The 19,066-nt window shown below is 40.7% G+C and overlaps 1 protein-coding gene across 3 annotated transcripts in view; it reads left to right on the top strand.

Annotated features, from left to right (window-relative positions):
* Positions 1–6,730: 6,730 nt before the first annotated feature.
* Positions 6,731–19,066, top strand: part of BORCS5 (BLOC-1 related complex subunit 5) — a 98,208-nt gene continuing 85,872 nt past the window's right edge. Inside the window, exons 1-2 of one of the 3 annotated variants that reach the window (XM_053895088.1) lie at positions 6,731–6,812; positions 9,646–9,789. In XM_053895088.1, coding sequence (XP_053751063.1) covers position 6,812; positions 9,646–9,789 — 145 coding nt within the window. In that variant the 5' untranslated portion in view covers positions 6,731–6,811. The other 2 variants (XM_053895087.1, XM_019451993.2) reach the window with 2 other exon arrangements.

Raw genomic sequence — 19,066 nt, 5'->3', positions numbered from 1 at the left:
GGCAAATTTTTTTTAAAAAGTATTTTATTCAGAAAAACACCTGCAGGGAAATTAAAGACCAATAAGACGTTGGATCTACCTTCAAGCTGCTCATAGTGGGGAAGACAATCAAATTAGTTATTGTGTAAAGAATAAACGTAGGGGCGCCTGGGTGGCTCAGTCGGTTAAGCGACCGACTTGGGCTCAGGTCATGATCTCGCGGTCCGTGAGTTGAAGCCCCGCATCGGGCTCTGTGCTGACAGCTCAGAGCCTGGAGCCTGTTTCAGATTCTGTGTCTCCCTCTCTCTGACCCTCCCCTGTTCATGCTCTGTCTCTCTCTGTCTCAAAAATAAATAAACGTTAAAAAAATTAAAAAAAAAAAAGAATAAATGTAATGATAGAAGATGCTAACTCAGGAAGCTCAGAAAAGGGATGTATAATCTGGACTTCTGGGAAGAGATAAAAAATTCCATCTTTTTTTGTTTGTTTGTTTGTTTGTTTGTTTGTTTTGAGAGAGAAAGCATGGGCGGGGGAGAGGCAGAGAGAGAGAGAGGGAGAGAGAATCCCGAGTAGGTTCTACACTCTCAGCCCAGAGCCCGACATGGGGCTCCATCCCACAAACTGTTAGATCCTGACCTGAGCCGAAATCAAGAGTTGGATGCTTAACTGACTGAGCCACCCAGGCATGCCTCAGTCTTTTTTTTTTTTTTTTCAAAGACTTTATTTTTTTTTTTAGAGCAGTTTTAGGTTCACAGTAAAATTGAGAGGAAGGTTCCCATATACCTCTTGCCCCCACACATGCATAGCCTTCCCCATTATCAACATCCTCTATCAGAGAGGTACATTTCTTACATCTGATGAACCTACACTGACACATCATAAATTACACAAAGTCCATAGCTTGCGTATGCTCACTCTTACTGTATTACACTCTGTGGATTTGGACAAATGTATAATGAGGTGTATCTACCACTAGAGTATCATACAAAGTATTTTCCTTGCCCTAACTGTCCTTTGTGCTCAGCCTATTCATCCCTCCCCCTCTTCACACCCCCTGGCAATCACTGGTCTTTTTATTGCCACAGTTTTGCCTTTAATAGAATGTCATATAGTTGGAATCATATAGTATGTAGCCTTTATGGATTGGGACCTTTCAGTTAGTAATATGCATTTAAGTTTCCTCCATATCCTTTCATGGCTTAATAGCTCATTTCTTTGTTTTGTTTTCATTTTATTTTAATATTTATTTAATATTTATTTTAATGTTTAATGTTTTTATTTTTTAATGTTTATTTTTAAATGTTTACCAGTGTTTAATGGTTAATGTTTATTTTTTAATGTTTTATTTAATGTTTAATGTTTATTTATTTTTGAGAGAGAGAGAAACAGAGCACGAGTAGGGGAGAGGCAGAGAGAGAGGGGGACACAGAATCTGAAGCAGACTCCAGGCTCTACGCTATCAGCACAGAGCCCGACACAGGGCTTGAACTCAAGAGCCGTGAGATCATGACCTGAGCCAAAGTTGGGTGCTTAAACGACTGAGCCACCCTGGCGCCCAAACAGCTCATTTCTTTTTGGCATTGAATAATAAACATTCCATTGTCTGGATGTACTGGTCTGTTTATCCTTTCACATACTGAAAGACATCTTGGTTGCTTCCAAGTTTTGGCAGTCGTGAATAAAGCTGCTATAAACATCCATGTGTAGGTTTTGTGTGGACATAAGTTAACCTTGAAGGATGAAGTTAAGTTAGCTAGAGGGAGAGAAAAAGCCTGAATATTCCAGGCAGAGAAAATGACATGAGTATCCAGGGAATTTTATCCTGACTGGCACGAAGTCTCCCTGTGTACATAGAGGAATAGAGAAAAAAGGCTGGAGCAAGAAGGTGTTCATGTGCCAAATTTTAAACTTTATCCTGAAGCCATAGGGAGTTATTGAAGGTTTTTATAGGGCATTGGCAGGTCCAAAGAACTTATTAATATTCTAAAAATTCTGTCTGCCAGCCACATGTAGGATGGATTGACGGAGGTAAAGCCAGAGGCCTCCTGTTTTCCAAGAAATTGAAGAAGGGAGGAGGCCCTGAACAGGGTGTGGAGACAGAAGAGAAATTAAGGAGAGAGGCTCTCCAGACTTGTGACTGGTTGGATGCGGCGGTAGAGGTAAGCAGATTTATGGCGTAGGAAACTGGTTGGAGTGCCAGGCAATATAAAGATATAGGAGGAGCAGTCTGGAATGGATAAAAGCATAATGAGTTTCAGAGAATTTGAATCCTGGTTTCATTACTTATTAGCTTCATGATCAAGAATAACCTCCTTAAAAATAAAAAAATAAAAAAATAAACTCCTTAACCTCTGTGTAAAATCAAGAAAGCATTATCTACGTTATAGGCCCATCATACTGGGCCAATATTAGGAAAGTACTTTATAAACCCCAAAAGCCGGTTCAATTGTTATTTATTATGTGTATAGGTCACATAGTTGCTGTTCACGTGGAAATGGTTTTCAAGGTGCTAAAAGGCATCAGTCCCAAATGTCTTCTACCTCTAAAGTCCCTCCAGCAGAATCCTTGAATTATAAACGCCCAAATCATTTTCTTGCCAACAGACTGTAAGCTTCCTAAGGATGGGGACTGGGTCCTGTTGGATCATTTATTACTAGCCTCTAGCAAGTGCCCAGCACATTATAGGCTACCAATAAATGCTGAGTAAAGGAATAAAGACATTTTATCTTTCTATATCTTTTCTCTGATAACACCTTTATTGAGATATGTCACATACCATACAAGTCACCTAATTAAATTGTACCATTTAGTGGTTTTTAATATATTCACAGGGTTGTACAACCATGACAAAAAATTTTGAACATTTTCATCACTCCCACAAAGAAACCCACACACCCATTAACAGTCACTCCCCTTTTTCCCTTCCACACCCCTCCTGTTCAGCCTTAGGCAACCACTAATCTATTTTTGTGTCTATAGTGCCTCTTCTGGATATTTCATATAAATGGAATCTACAATGTGTGATCTTTTGTGATGGACTCTTTTCCAATAGAATAATGTTTATAAGGTTTATCCCTGTTGTAGCACATTTTAGTACTTCATTCCTTAGTGAGGGGCACATACCATTCTATTATATGGATATACCACATTTTATTTATCCATTCTGAAAAAAAATGGTGATGTAGGAGATCTCAGCCTCTCTCCCCACAAAAAGATCAATCATTAGTTATCCACAACAAAAGCAGCTCTGGGAGAACTCTGGAATTCACTTAAGAAACATCAGCAACACAGTACAACAAAAAACTTGAGAATAGTCACATATATAGAGGAGGAAGATAGCTTCATTCTGACTGCATCATCCTTTCCTCCAAGCCAGCACTGCTCAGCACCAAGAGGAAACCTCCCAGCTGGAAGGAGTTCTCCTTGGGGCGCCTGGGTGGCTTGGCTGGTTGAGTGTCTGATTTTGGCTCAAGTCACAATCTCACGGTTCGTGAGTTTGAGCCTTGCACCGAGCTTTTGCTGACAGCTCAGAGCCTGGAGCCTGCTTTAGATTGTGTCTCCCTCTCTCTCTGCCCCTCCCTGCTCGCACTTCATCTCTCTCTCAGAAATAAATATTAAGGGTACCTGGGTGGCTCAGTTAGTTAAGCATCTGACTTCGGCTGAGGTCATGATTTCAGAGTTCGTGGGTTTGAGCTCCACATTGGGCACTGTGCTGGCAGCTCAGAGCCTGGAGCCTGCTTTGGGTTCTGTGTCTCCCTCCCTCTCTGCTCCTCTGCTCTGTCTCTGTCTCTCAAAAATAAATAAAAGTTAAAAAAAAAATAAAAAAATAAACATTAAAAAAAATTAGAAAGAGTTCTCCTTGCCACAAAAGGAAGAATACAGCGAGTAACCAGCTTCCCCAGACTTTCAGGAGAGTACACAAAGATCCCACCTCAATCTCACCCCACCCAGACTGGCAAAGCTGAGACATACAGACATATGGAGACTGCTAGGCACAAAGTCTTCCTTGGTGCCATGCAATTGGAGCTATCTTGGTTCACAGTGACCTGATTTGTAGCCAAATCAAGCAGCTTTCACCACCGAAGACACCAATGGCAAGCACAAACTGCCACAGACGCCTTGCAGATCTTGCCAGCTTTTGCCTCACAGGCATTCGTGTTCACTGACATCTTCCACCTGATTCTGTCCCCACTCCCTCCTATCCTCAGCCCAGCCCAGGAACCACAATGGCAGCCAGCCTAGGCAGCTGTGCAAGTGCAAGACGCCAGCACTGTGTGTGTGCACTCAGGGCTAGTCCCTCTGGCTGCACACTTGCACGACACCTGCCTGATAGCCATAGCCAGACTCCACCACAGTGGAGGAGCAAGGGTACATGAACGGACAATTTAACAGTGTCAGGGAAACAATACAAGAACAAAATGAGAAGTTCAGCAAAGATATAGAAAACATAAAAAAGAACCAAACAAATCCTGGAGCTGAAAAATATAATGATTGAATTGAAGAATTTAATACAGAGCTGCAAACTTGGACTTGACCAAACAGAAGAAGAATTCAATGAACTAGAAGACAGACCAATTAAAATCACCCAATCAGAGGAGCAAAAAGAAAAAAAGAATGAAAAGAAATGAAGAAAGTCCTTATGGGACTTTGGGGCACCATCAAGAGAAACAATGTATATATCATTGGAGTCCCAGGAAAAGAAAAGAGGAGGAAAGGAGGTAAAAAGTTTATTTAAAGAAATAATGGTTGAGAACTTCCTGAACCTAGGGAGAAACTTGTATATCCAAGATTATGAAGCTAATAGGTCAACCCAAAATTTCAATCCAAAACAATCTTCTCCAAGACATACTATAATTAAAACTATCTAAAATCAAAAACAAAGATAATTTGTTTTAAGTTTATTTATTTTTGAAGAGAGCGAGTGTGCACGGGTGCATGCAAACAGGAGAGGGGAAGGGGCAGAGAGAGACAGAGAATCCCAAGCAGGCTCCACACTGTCAGCATAGCGCCTGATGTGGGGCTTGAACCTATGAAACTGTGAGATCATGACCCGAGCTGAAACCAAGAGTTGGATGCTCAAACACCTAAGCCACCCATGTACCCCGGCAAAGAGAATTTTAAAAGCAGAAAGAGAAACACGTTTTCTCTCATATAAGGGAACCCCTATAAGGTGAGATTTTTCAGCAGCAACCTTGCAGGCCAGGAGAGAATAGGATGATATATTTGTTCATTCATCAGTTGAGAATGTTTAGAATGTTGAGAATGAACCTTAGAATGAAGCATTCATCCACTGGGAAGCATAAAAAAGCACCACCACATCAGGGTGAATTAGGGCATGGAACACAAGATAAATATAGTCTGATGTGGAAAGGGGGCAAAAAGAGCCAGAATGAGTTGTACTATCCCTTTTTTCCTTCTCTTTTGCCCACCCCCAAAGAGGGCAAACCTGGGAGAGGAGTCAGGGGCTCTCCAGAAAGGAATGATCCCATCAGCTTGATGGTTTATGTAAACCTCAAGACTACAGTCAAACACCACCTCCTAGGAGCCTACTTGACCTTTCAGGCAGTTTTTAGTTCTTTCTTCATATTCCCACCAAATACTGAATTTACATTCATTTATACTTTTCTCAGAGTATTGCAATGGTGAGTAGAGGAAAAAGCATGATTTTGAAATCAGACAGTCCTAAATCCTGGTTCTACCATTTACTACCTGGTGACCGTGAGGAAGGTACCTGTTTGTGGGCCTCAGGGTTGCTATGAAAGTTCGATGAGGTAACATAGGGGAAATGTCTATGATACTGTAGAATAGAAGGGACTTAATCATACAGTTCATTTGGCATTCCTTCTGAGGTTATATTTATAAGTATAAAATGCTAGGACATTTGCTTGAAATTTCATGAAGGAAATGATATAAAATTAATTGTAAAATTCTGAGAACTACAAAACCACTCAACTCCTTGGTGGCATTGCATCGCTAGGTCTCAGTTCTTGATCTGCCCAATCTTACAGTTTCCATTTTGCATCTCTTGTACTCCTCCCTCACCTTTGCTAGTTTTGGAATGGCCTGTGGATAATTGTCAAGGTTCCCAGAAAATGCCTAGATTATAGGGGCATCCATTTTCCTCTGAGGATACATACACACACACACACCCTAACATGTGAATCAGTATTTTTTTTAAACATTTTTAAAATGTTTTTATTTTTGAGACAGAGAGAGCACAAGTGGGAGAGGGGCAGAGAGAGATGGAGACACAGAATCGGAAGCAGGCTCCAGGCTCTGAGCTGTCAGCACAGAAACTGATGCGGAGGTCAGAACTCATGAGCTGTGAGGTCATGACCTGAGCTGAAGTGGGATGCTTAAAGGACCGAGTCACCCAGGTGCCCTGAATCAGTATTTTCAATTTCTTCATTTATCTCTCATTTCCATCTCCTTCCTTCACTGTCTATATTTTTTGTATGGTTGTCCACGGCCAAACTCCTACCTTCTGGAACTGTGAAACAGGAGCTTTGCATCCAGACAGTTGTGAATTCTAACCCTAAAACAAACAATTCCCACGCCGCATTTTATAAAGTTCTAACAATAAAGTGCCAATAGCTGGGTGATGCTTAAAGGCAACGCATCATTACACTAGAGAAGGCCTTGCTCTTTGGGGGCGGTGGTTCTGGCTTTGAGGCGGTGGAGCCCTTTAAGGGTGATTACACTCTCCCCGCCCTCCCCGAGGCGGGGGCGTGGTCGCGGGGGGGGGGTGGCCTCCAACCCGGAACTGACGGCCGCGCGCAGCCGGCGCGGCCAATCCGCGTCCCGGAAGGAGCGAGCTTGCGGCCCCGGAGCGAGTGAGTGAAAGCGGCGCCGGCCGCCGGCCGCCGGCGCGGCTGAAGCTGGGCGCCCTCCACCTCTTTCCTTAGGGTCCCCCAAAGAGAGCGGGCAAACACCGTGCATCCGCGCTACGCCTCTTGGCGCGTCGGTTCCCCAAATAGGGCCTCCCATCCCCCAACGCCAGCGCACCTGAGTGGGCTGGGCGCGTCATCTCCACAAGTCGGCCCTGCAGCGGCGCCCACATTTGGTGTAGCATCCCTGTCCCAGTCCCCGGCCCCTGCCCGGTCGTCCCGCCGCCGGAGCGGTGACCGCCTGGCCCGCCGTTCTTCCGCTGCCACCGCTGCCGCCACCATGGGCAGTGAGCAGAGCTCCGAGGTCGAGAGCCGACCCAACGATCTGAACTCCTCAGGTCGGTGTCCTAACTTCCACCCTCCTCCAGCCGGCCCTGTCTGCTTGCGGAGGGGGTTGCCTCCCAACCTAGTGGGGACTGGGACCGTGGACACGAACGCACAGAGAGCCCTCACCGTACGTTTTTCTTGAAAAAGAAAAAAGTCACTGTCTGTCCTAGCCGTCATTCCCCTGATGGGAGTGCCTGTGACTGCAAGCTAAATCAGCTTGTGCGCCCATGCCCATTATTTATTGTCAAAACAGCTGTTTCTCCCAGCTCTGCCTCCTCTTTAAAAGACGACCTAATCAACTTTTGGCGTTAGTACTCATGCCTGACACCGAGAGATTTGGCTCACACAGTGGATGGATCAGAGACAGAATCTCTAAGAACATGTTCCTTTTCAGAAGGGATGTGTGACAGGTGTACAATCGTTTTTGAACCCTTGGGTGCAAACATCTCCAGAAACTGCATTTTCTCTTAAGAAGGGGTCGCGACTCGCTTTCTATTGTCATAGGGGTTGGCCAGCACCGCACGCTCTGGTGTTTTTCTCTATTCTTCCCCCGTTCGTAATTTTAAGGTTTCTCCCAGCGTTTGAAATAGGATCAGAAGGATTATTGTGCTAGGAATATAGTAAGCAGTCAATAAATAAAATAGTTGATACTTAATTAAGGATTCTATGCTCTGTTGTTGTTGTTAGCGACAAACCCTAGCACAACTGGCTCTGCTTGAGTTGCTAATCCAAATTGGATTCAATCTGGAGCCTAAATATAACATATTAGTTTCAGGTGTACAGTCTAATGATTAGATATTTGTATATATTATGAAATTTTAAACAACATTTTACACTTGCAGAGAGGTGTAGATACACTAAGAATCCACAACTGTCGTTCATTCCTGGTAGGATCTGTAATTCAGAAATGTAGACGCTGACAGAGAGTCCACACTGAAGTGTGTCCTTTAAGACTGGTTCAGGTCCTCATTTGGGGGGCTAGATTGGGACACATTTCAATGGTGAACAGTATCTACTAGCTTTGCTACATTCTTCTATTTCCTTGGAAGACCCAGCACATCTGATCTGTTAATAGCAAACACAGTAATAGTTGTTACCCTTTATTTTCTTGCCCCTATGTCAGGCCGGAAGCATATTTGAGGGGAAGAAGCATGGCATCTTAAAAAATCTGCTTGCTCACCTACTAACTAGCCAACAGCATGAACTCTAACCAATACTATAGCATACTAACCAATAGCATAGGTTAGAATCTGCCCGATTCCCCTGGGCTAAGTGGTTTGCATACGTTTATATTTAATCCTCACAGTGGCCCCATTTTACAGGCAAGGTGATAGAGGTTAGCTAGAATCTAGTGAAATTTGTTTTCCACTGGGGAAGAAGAAATCAATTTGTAGGAGGAAAGACTTCTGACTTGGGATTTGTGAAATGTTAAGTAAATTAGCAAAAGGGGTTAAGACATACTTCTTGAAGAGCGGTAAAAGTAGCAGAGATTCTACAAGAGGGAATGCCAAGCCACAGGAGACTCTAGCCTCTAGGAGGCGGGGCAGTTCTGTGGCCTTCCTGCGTCAACCTTTGAGACATAAGTATGATGAGCCCGCAAATACTACCTTCTAGAGGGTAAACCACTTTAAAGGTTTATTCTTGCTCTAACCAGGAGGATAGTGAGCAGAGGGAGGTATCTTGGTCTAGGAAGTTGTTGGTAGTTTGCATCAGTTCCTCCAAATGCTTTGCTTTCTCGCAACAAACCTGAAATTGGCCTGCCTCTCTTAACGGTCCTACAAATTTCTGAATTTGGCCTCAGCCTAGAATGGACTTCCTGTTTATTTCTATTCTTCTTAGACTACTGCCTGTAATTGTAAGGGTCAGGGGGCTGGTGCCTCAGGAATAGACCCATCTCATATAGGGCTGAGAACCAGGGTTTTTTTTGGGGTTTTTTCCCCCATGGATAGGATCTATTAAATATACCTGGCTTGCTGTGAACTGGTCTGGCCACCAGTTCTGCAAACCTGTTTCACAGGGATGGGCCATGTATACCAACACCCCTTAGACCTCCAATTCCTTTCCTAATTCTTTTTCTAGCACTATTGACTTTGGGCAGTTCACAGCCAAGTCTTGTATGTTCATTTCCTCATTGGTAAAACAGGGACAATGTCAGGAAGATCAAAGAAGTAAAAATTAAAAACATAATCTACCTTATATTTTTGTGTGCTGAATAATAAGATATTTTTAATTACAAAAGCAATTTCATACATGTTATAGGTTCCTATAATGCTTTTTTTTTTTTAGTAGAAAATACAGATCCCCTATGATTTATCTCCCCTTTTCCAGCCTCCACTGCAGGATGACTACAGTTAGCATTTTTTTGTGTAAAAATATTCTTTTTAATGACTGTACTTTAGTGAGACAGAGGGGGCTAACATGCAGCTCGTGAGCAGTGTAACTTTATTTTCAGTGACTCCTTCTCCAGCTAAGCATAGAGCCAAGATGGACGATATCGTGGTTGTAGCTCCAGGCTCCCAGCCCTCACGGAATGTCAGTAACGATCCCGATGTCATCAAACTGCAAGAGATTCCGACCTTCCAGCCACTTTTGAAAGGTAAGCACTTGGGTTTTGTCTTATCTGGACTTGCTGGAAAGGTTTGCACAGCCGCACTACTCTCCCCAGAGGGCGTGTGCCTTCCTCGTCTACTTTGGGTCTTTGCTTAAACGGCATCTTCTTGGTGAAGCCTTCCTTGACTGCCCTATTTAGAATTGCAGCCCTTTTTGCTGCTTTTCTCTGTAGTTTTTAATCACCATTGATCTAATGTATAGTTATTTACTGTCTGTTTCCTTGTTAGAATGTGGGAGGAAGTTTCTGTGTTTTGTGTGTTGTTGAATTGTAGAGCCTGTTATAAAGCAGGGACTGAGTAAATGAATGAATGAATGATGCTGGAGTTGGCCTTTACCTGTTACATTTCTACAAAAAGATTTTCACTCCTTTTTTTAAAGTTTTATTTATTTAAGGAATCTCTACACCTCACGCTCAAACCCACAACCCTGAGATCAAGAGTTGCATGCTCTTATGACTGAGCCAGCCAGGTGCCCCAAAGATTTTCATTCTTATCTGTGGCCTGGACTTTGTTATCTTTGACTAGCTTAGATCCATAGAGAAAATCTCCATAATCGTTGGTACACTTAAAATTAATTTTGGCAACTGTTTTGTATGAGAGGAGAGGGTATGTATGAGAGGATTAGCATATATTGATTACTGTATACTGAGGTAGAGTTACCTTTTAGTATGAATTTTATTCATTTGGTAATTTCATTATATATTTTTATTTTATGTTAATAAATTCCTTTATGTTAATAAATACCTATTCAGTAGTGGCAATGATTTTCTATTAACTGAACAGGGTTTCTACTATAAGAATCCCTCTTTCTGTCTCTCTCTTCCTCCAAAAGATTAGAAAATATAAATGAACATAAGGTCCTGGTGTACTTAAGCTGGTACAATATAACCTAAAACATCTTACATTTATAGAGCTATTTCTTTTAGAAGATACCCCCCTTCATACATGCACACAAACACCTGCCATCCATTTAATTCTTACATTGTTAAATATGTTAGAATGATTTGTGTCAGATCAGACAGCTGGCAGATAGAGAGGTTGAACTTGAACCTTCATCACTGATTTCAGATACTAGTTACACTGTTCTACACTCTACTTACAAAACAAAAATAAAAACAAATAGTGCTTTATCGAACCATGTATCATCTCATTGTTCCCAGTACGTCGTCTGCTTTACGGGTAAGGAAATACAAGCTTTTGATCTTTTCCCACAGGCCTCAATGTTGGACTTTGGGAAACTCTTTGGTTCTTACATGAAACAACACGTTACATCCTGCTACCCATCTTAACAGTTTTCTTTATTTTGAGAGAGAACATGATTCTTCAAAGCCATTAATAAACATTAATAAAATTTCCATCTCCACATGTCCTCATTCAATCAGATTAAAAGACAGATCAGATTTAATTTAGCTGTAGAAACATAGAGGTGGACACTTGTATTCTATACTCCAGCACTTCCAGATATGCATGTGGTCACGCTTTCATGGCTCTGCTTCCTGTTAACTATGTCCAAAGTCTTCCAAAGTCTTCTAGTCCTGGCTGAGGCCTTATGGGACCAGTATTTGTCCCCACTTTAGGGAAATACCAAAAAGAAGCAAAAACAGAACCCCAAAAACTCCCAGAATTTTGAGATATACTTAATGATTTTCTGGGATAGTGTTTCTAAGCATTTGAAATGATTCTTATTTTATGATAGTAAATTGCCTAGAACGGGAAGCATCTAGGAGAAGGCTTGGTGTTAAGGGAAACTAACCTTAGATTTAAACATTTTTTTTTAAGTTTTTATTTATTTATTTTGAGGGAGACAGAGAGGGAGAGCAGGGAGAGGCAGAGAGAGAGAGGGAGATGGAGAATCCCAAGCAGGCTTCATGCTTATAGCACAAAGCACAACTTGGGGCTCAATCCAGGAGATCATGACTTGAGCCAAAATCAAGAGTCGGACGTTCAACCAACCAAGCCAACCAGGCGCCCCTCCCAGTGATGATTTTAAATCTGAGGTCAGGGGTGCCTGGGTGGCTCAGTTGGCTGAGTGTCTGATTCTTGGCCTTGGCTCAGATCATGATCTCACTCACGGTTTCATGAGCTCAAGCCCTGTGTGGGGCTCTGTGCTGACAGTGCAGAGCCTGTTTGGGATTCTCTGTCTCCCCCTGTCTGTCTCCCCCTGCCCTGCTCACGCTGTCTCTGTCTCTCTCAAAATAAATAAATAAGCTCAAAAAAAATTTTTTTTAATAAAATACACTCATCACTGGGAACCCTAAAAGTGAATAATGACTGTAGTCCAGTTAATGCCATGTAGCTGGACCTGGTTGCATTGATACCGGATTTAAATGGGGCCTTGGCTACCAGCTAGCTATGTTGCCCTGGCTTTGTTTTTCACCTGTTTGGACCTTGGTTGTTGAGAACATTGAGAATAGGTATGGGAGAGAAGAAAGCTGGTGGGGGGCAGGGTGCAGTTAAGAGGTGATTTGGGATTTGGCTAAGGAAGGTGGAGAAATCACTTGATAAGGATGGCGTGAAAATAAAAATGGCAACATGTGGCAGGGGCCAGACTGCAAGGAACAAAAAAAAGCCAGCAAGCATTTAAGGGAACGCTCCCATTTCACTTGTGAAGAAGAAACATCTTAGTGATTAGAAGAGACAGGCAAAGGAGACAGTTGGGTGGAAATAAGAAGGATAATTACAATAATAATAGTAGCTAACCCCTCCCCTCCCTCCTGTACTTCTGCAAGATACTATTTTCTTTCCATTTTATAGATTAAAACACTGAGATTCAGAGAGTGTGAGTGCATTGCCTAAAGTCACACGGCTATAAGTTATAGCCCATCTCGAGATGGCATCAGGACGTGGAGTTTTCAGCTGTTTTGTACATGGAATGAGACTGTTTCCAATTCTAGCAAAGCCAATTAGAAAGATCACTGGGCTGTAAAAGACAACGGGGCGATGGTTGTGAGGCCGCTTGGATTTCTGGGGCAGCGTACAGAGCCTCCCGCTTTGCCGTTGCTCTGCCTGGTAATTTAAAGCTCTGCCGCCTGCCTGCTGGGCTGCTGGAGGGCCACTCATCACTGTCGCCTTTATACTCTACTCTCTTTTTTCGCCCTTTACTGCTTTCAGGATGAGGCTATTTCTCAAAGTAGTAGAAAGGCCACACAGTGAGGGCTGTACCCCCCAGGTTTGATTTCAGAAAGCTTTTCATGCAAGTTAATCACAGTTTATTCTTTCAAAACAATATATTCAAGTATTACACAGAGTTCACTATTGTTCCGTAATGTCATGTGATGTAATGCTAATGCTGGTGGGTGATCTGCAGAGGCAGTGGCTGGGCGAGTTTGGGGCTATTCGGATGACTGAGGTAATGTTTGCATTTTTAATAAGCAAGCAGATTCTTTCTTTGGCCTTAACCCTTTTGGATAGATATAGCAGAGTATAATTTATGCTCTATACTGGTGCCAAATATCTGTTCCTCTTTTTATCTAAGCAGGAAGAATGTCTGTTTTTCATAGCAGTCTCTGAATTAGCAATTTATCTTGAAGTGTAAAACATTTACTAGAAAATGAAAAATTAAGAAATTACAAGTAGCAAAAAATGGCCACAACAAGACACAAAAGCAAAATGTAGATCTGATGCAAATGATATTCCCGGGGTTAAAAAAAAAAACCTATAAATCTCTTACTTAACATTCAACCACTTATATTTTTTAATGAATTGCATAATTTTATGTCAATCTATAGAAATGAAGTATTCATAAGAGAAATGCAAAGTTGACATTTTATGTATAAAAGTTATATAATCATTCTGTTCACGCCTGAAGATGAATATATGCATACACACCTACACGTGCTTGGGCATGTATGCACATAGGACATTCTTTACAACTGACCTATCATTTTTGTTACTGACCTTGGATACAACATCAGATTGTCTTGCTGCTTAAAGAAGGGACTGTCCTTGTTACCAGCAAGGAAGGTCAGACAGATACAGTGTAGATACTTAAGTGAGACGAAGCAAGTTTGTTGGGAGTTACGCATTTGTTTGTTAAGAACATGATTTCTGTGAAGTCGACTTTGACAGTTAAGAGCCTGGGGCTTTTCTTGGTGGAGCAAAATCTCCTGGAACAGCGGTGAAGGCTCTCAAATCACATGGAACATTGAGAATTAGTGCATGAGGTTGAAGCTGGGAGAGAATGAATCAATGGGAAATGGTAGTAAGGAGAAAGTGAGGGAGCTACATTTCAAATGATCAGTTTATTAACATCTTTCTCACCCACTCATCTGTTAGCCAGACAAATAGAATAAAGGTAGAGACTCTTGGCGTTTATCAGACACTTGTCTCTGCCAGCTGTCAGACCTTATCTCTGTTTTGGAAAATGGAAGAGGATAAGAGACTGGATCTTAGAGCTTAGTCTTTTCTGAATGACTTAAAGGTGACCTCTGAGCCCAAGGTTGATCCTAAGAGTCTGTTCTCTCCTGAATACCATATTTGAAAAGTTGATAACTTATTCCTGATTACCATGTGGATTATTTGTGTATGTTAACCTTTTAAACATTGCTGTTAACCAGCAAAGCGTTAGTCTTATGCAAGAGCTGGAAGTACGAGGCGAATGATTGCTTTTAACCGGTTGCGAGAGCAAAGCCATTTTGCAAGAGCAGCCTCACTTTTTTCCTCACTTCTGTGAATGTACACGGGCATCCATTCTTGTTTCTTTCCATCAAATCTCAGAGAAGGTATGTCGATGCCTTTCTCTGAAACTTAATGCTTTTCCATTTCCCTTTTTTCTACACTTCTTGGGACTTTGCTTCTGTACTCTCCTTGTCTTTAGCATCCAGCTTATTGAACCTCTTTCCTCTTATGTTGATGTATAGATCTTTCCATCTTTTTTTTTTTTTTTTTTTTTTTTTGAGAGAGAGGCGTGCACAGGGGAGGGGCAGAGAGAGAGGGAGAGAGAGAATCCCAAGCAGGTTCCACACTGACAGCACGGATCCCAATGTGGGGCTCCATCTCATGAACCATGAGATCATGACCTGAGCCAAAAATCGAGTCAGAAGCTTAACTGACTGAGCCACCCAGGCAGCCCTAGATCTTCCTATCTTTTATTTTATTTATTTATTTTTTAAATGTTTTATTTAGTTTTGAGAGAGTGGAGGTTGGGGAGGGACAGAGAGAAAGGGACAGAGGGTCTGAAGTGGGCTCTTCGTTGACAGCAGTGAGCCCAACATGGGGCTCGAACCCACACACCATAAGATCATGACCTGCATTGAAGTTAGACTCTTGACCAACTGAGCTACCCAAGCACCCCTGATGATATTTAATTAGTTAGTTCTACCACTTAAAAAAAAGTGTTAAAATCTCCAGCTGTGATTGTGTTTGTCTATGCCTTTTATTCTGTCTGTATTTTTGATGTCTGTTACTAGGCATGCACATGTCGATGTTTATTATATTGACCCTTTTATTATTATGAAGTTGTCCTTGTATAGAAGGCACTATTTCCTATCTTGAAATCTATTTTGTCTTATGTTAATATAGCCACTCCAGCCTTTTCACACTTATTGTTTGCATAGTATATATATTTTTCCATTCTTTCTTTTTGTTTTTATGTATTTGTGTCTTTAAAGTGCATCTCTTGCCGACAGCATACAGTTGGGTCTTATTTCTGTACCTGTGTTGGCAGTCTGTCTTTAACTGGGTGTAAATTGATGTGGTTGGATTTAGGTCTACCATTTGTTCTTCATTTTCTATTTGTGGTCTCCTTTTGGTTCCTTTACTTTCCTGACTTTTTCAAGATCAACTAAATTTTTGTAGTATTCCATTTTAAGTCCTCTATTAGCTTTTTTAGTTGTATTCTTATGCATTATTTTTTTAGTGGTTGCTCTACGGATTATAATACACAATTTTTTAAAGATTTTATTTTTTATTTTTATTTTTAAAATATTTATTTATTTTTAAGTTTATTTGTTTATTTGAGACTCAGACACAGAGACAGCACACATGGGGAGGGGCAGAGAGAGAGAGCGAGAATCTCAAGCAAGCTCTGTACTGCCAGCCCAGAGCCTGATGTGGGGTTCAAATCCACGAAACCGTGAGATCATGACCTGAGCCGAAACCAAGAGTCAGACGCTTAACCAACTGAGCCACCAAGGTGCGCCTAAAGATTTTATTTTTAGATGATCTCTACACCCAACGTAAGGCTCGAAGTTACAACCCCGAGATCAAGAATCACACTCTCCACCGACTTGGCCGACCAGGCGCCCCCATTGTACACATCTTTAACATCATAGTTCACACAGAGTTAATATTGTACACATAAAATGTAAGAACTTTTCAGTGGTATGGTTCCATTTACCCCACTTCTCTGTGCTATAGTTGTCATACTGGTACATCTCCATATACTAGGAATCCCATGTGGTGTTTATATATATTATTTATTTTTTTATATATTATATATATATTTATAAGTTATATATTTATATATAAATTAAATATATGTTTATTATTTACAAAACTTATGTATTACTGTATTATGTTATATAATTATATACATTATAACAGTTTAGATTTTATTTTTTATTACTTATTTTTTATTTTTTAAAATTTACATCCACATTAGCATATAGTGCAACAATGATTTCAGGAGGAGATTTCTCAGTGCCCCTTACCCATTTAGCCCATACCCCCTGCCACAACCCCTCCAGTAACCCTGTTTGTTCTCCATATTTATGAGTCTCTTCTGTTTTGTCCCCCTCCCTGTTTTATATTATTTTTGTTTTCCTTTCTTTATGTTCATCTGTTTTGTCTCTTAAATCCCTCATGAGTGAAGTCATATGATTTTTGTCTTTCTCTGACTGACTAATTTCACTTAGCACAATACCCTCTAGTTCCGTCCACGTAGTTGCAAATGGCGTATATGTGTGTGTGTGTGTATATATATATATATATATGTATATATATATACACACACACACACACATATATACGTATACACACACACACCACCTCTTCTTTATCCATTCATCCATCGATGGACATTTGGTCTCTTTCCATGCTTTGGCTATTGTTGATCGTGCTGCTATAAACATGGGGGTGCATGTGTCCCTTCGAAACAGCACAGCTGTATCCCGTGGATAAATGCCTAGTAGGGCAATTGCTGGGTCATAGGGTAGTTCTATTTTTAGTTTTTTGAGGAACATCTATACTGTTTTCCAGAGTGGCTGCACCAGCTTGCATTCCCAATAGTTTATATTTATTTTAAATGATTATATATCTTCCAAAGAAATTAAGAGAAGAAAGAACTACATATAGAATACAATGTTATGCCTCCCCACATATTTACCATTTCCAGAATTCTTAATCCCTTTCTGTAGATTCAGGTTTCTATGTGATGTCATTTATTTTTAGTCTGAAGACCTTCTTGTAGCATTTCTTGTAGTGCAGATCAGCTGGAAACAGATTCTTTCTGTTTTTATTTATGTGAAGATGTCAGTTTTTGCCCAGGTTCACTATAAAATTTTTACCCCCTTTTTTGGTAAGTTTTTAAGGAGATATTATGGAATTTTGTGAAATCTCATTTCTCAACACACTTTCCTTCACCGGTTATAATATCCATTACTGTTTCTTGTTTGAATTAATCACACAGAGACGGTTGCCAAATAGTGATTTTTCTACCTTTACCATTCCTTCTACATTTATTAGTTTGTATTCCACTGTTAGGAAGAGCTTTCTCTTCTCTCCATTTATTTATTTAAGTCCATGCAGTCACTATTTTCAATCTCAAAATGCTTCAAATTTGGGAGCACATGGCTAGCTCAGTCAGTGGAGTGTGTAACTCTTGGTCTTAGGGTTGTGGATTTAAGCCCCATGTTGGGTGTAGATATTACTTAAAAAAATCTAATCTTGAAAAAACTCCAAATTGAGACAGTTGGAACCCTGTCAGTCTAGTTTACTTTGTCTTTTTGACATATTCTCATTATTCTTTGAACATGTTTTTATTTTCTGGCATGATAGAATGTTCCAGATTTTTCCTGTTCTTCCCTGGCTCCAGCACTAGAATCAGGCATTTCTCCAGGAGTCTTGATTCTTTTAGTGGAGAGTGGTATTTAGAAGCTACTCTTAGGCCTTCTCAGTGGATTTAGCAAGGAAATAGATATGTGTGTATATACATAATACACACATTTATACTTACATGTATTTTTATATTTATCTGTATATATTGAATATACTGAGTTCATACTGACGTGTTCTAAATGTTCTTTGATCTATAGGTTTATTGTTTTCATCAAATATTTTGACCATTATTTCTTCCAGTGTTTTTCTGCCCCCCCCCCCCCCCCCCGCGCCTCCTTTTTGGGGACTCCATTTTCTGTGTTATGCTGTCTCACAGGTCACTAATGCAGTTTTGTTTTTTGGGTTTTTTTGGTCTTTCTCCTTTCTGTCCTTAGTTTGGATAATTTTATTGCTTTGTTTTTGTCTTTCTCCTTTCTGTTCTTAGTTTGGATAATTTTATTGCTTTGTTTCCAGATTTAAGGTTTTTTTTTGTTTTTTGTTTTTGTCATGTCTATACTGTTCTTAATCCCATTCAATGTATTTTTAATTTTAGATAATTGTATTTTTCAGCTTTAGATATACCTCCCTTTTAATAAAGTCTTCATGTCTTTGCTTATCATGCCTATGTTTTCCTATACTTTTTGAACATGTAGGGTGCATTTATAATTTATAATTTTAATTCTTGACTGCTAGTCTATCATTTTTGGATCTGTTTTTTATTAAATGAAGTTTCTCAGTATTACAAGTCATATTCTCCTGCTTCTTTGCATTCCTGGAAATTTCTTCATTGTATGCCAAACATTGTATATTTTGTATGTTTCTGGGTGCTAGGGTTTGTTTTATTCCTTTAAAGTATATTAGACTTTGTTCTGGTGTAAAGTTAAGTTACTTATAATCAGTTTGACTCTTTCTGACCTGCCTTTATGTTCTGTGAAGGTTTATCCAGAGCAGCCTTTAGTCTAGTTTAACTGAGCCTCACTTCTAAGGCACTACCCTTCTGAGTGCTTTACCTGCGGCCCATGTGTTATGAAGTCTCACTACTCATGCAGGTGGGAATGCAAACTGCCCTCACAGTCCCGTGAGAATTTCAGACATTGTTTGGCCTATGGCTTTCCTGTAGTTCTTTCTCCAGCCTGGTGGAATTTTACCGCAAATTCATAGCTTAGTGTAAACCAGAGACTCAGGGTGCCCTGTGCAGTTCCGCAGGCTGCTCTCTTACTGAGCCCTCCC

Source organism: Panthera pardus, unplaced genomic scaffold, assembly GCF_024362965.1.
Source record: "Panthera pardus isolate Hobbes unplaced genomic scaffold, ASM2436296v1 HiC_scaffold_6, whole genome shotgun sequence".
Lineage (NCBI taxonomy): Eukaryota > Metazoa > Chordata > Mammalia > Carnivora > Felidae > Panthera > Panthera pardus.
The sequence above is the reverse complement of the archived record's forward strand: the minus strand, read 5'-3'. Positions and strand labels throughout refer to the sequence as shown.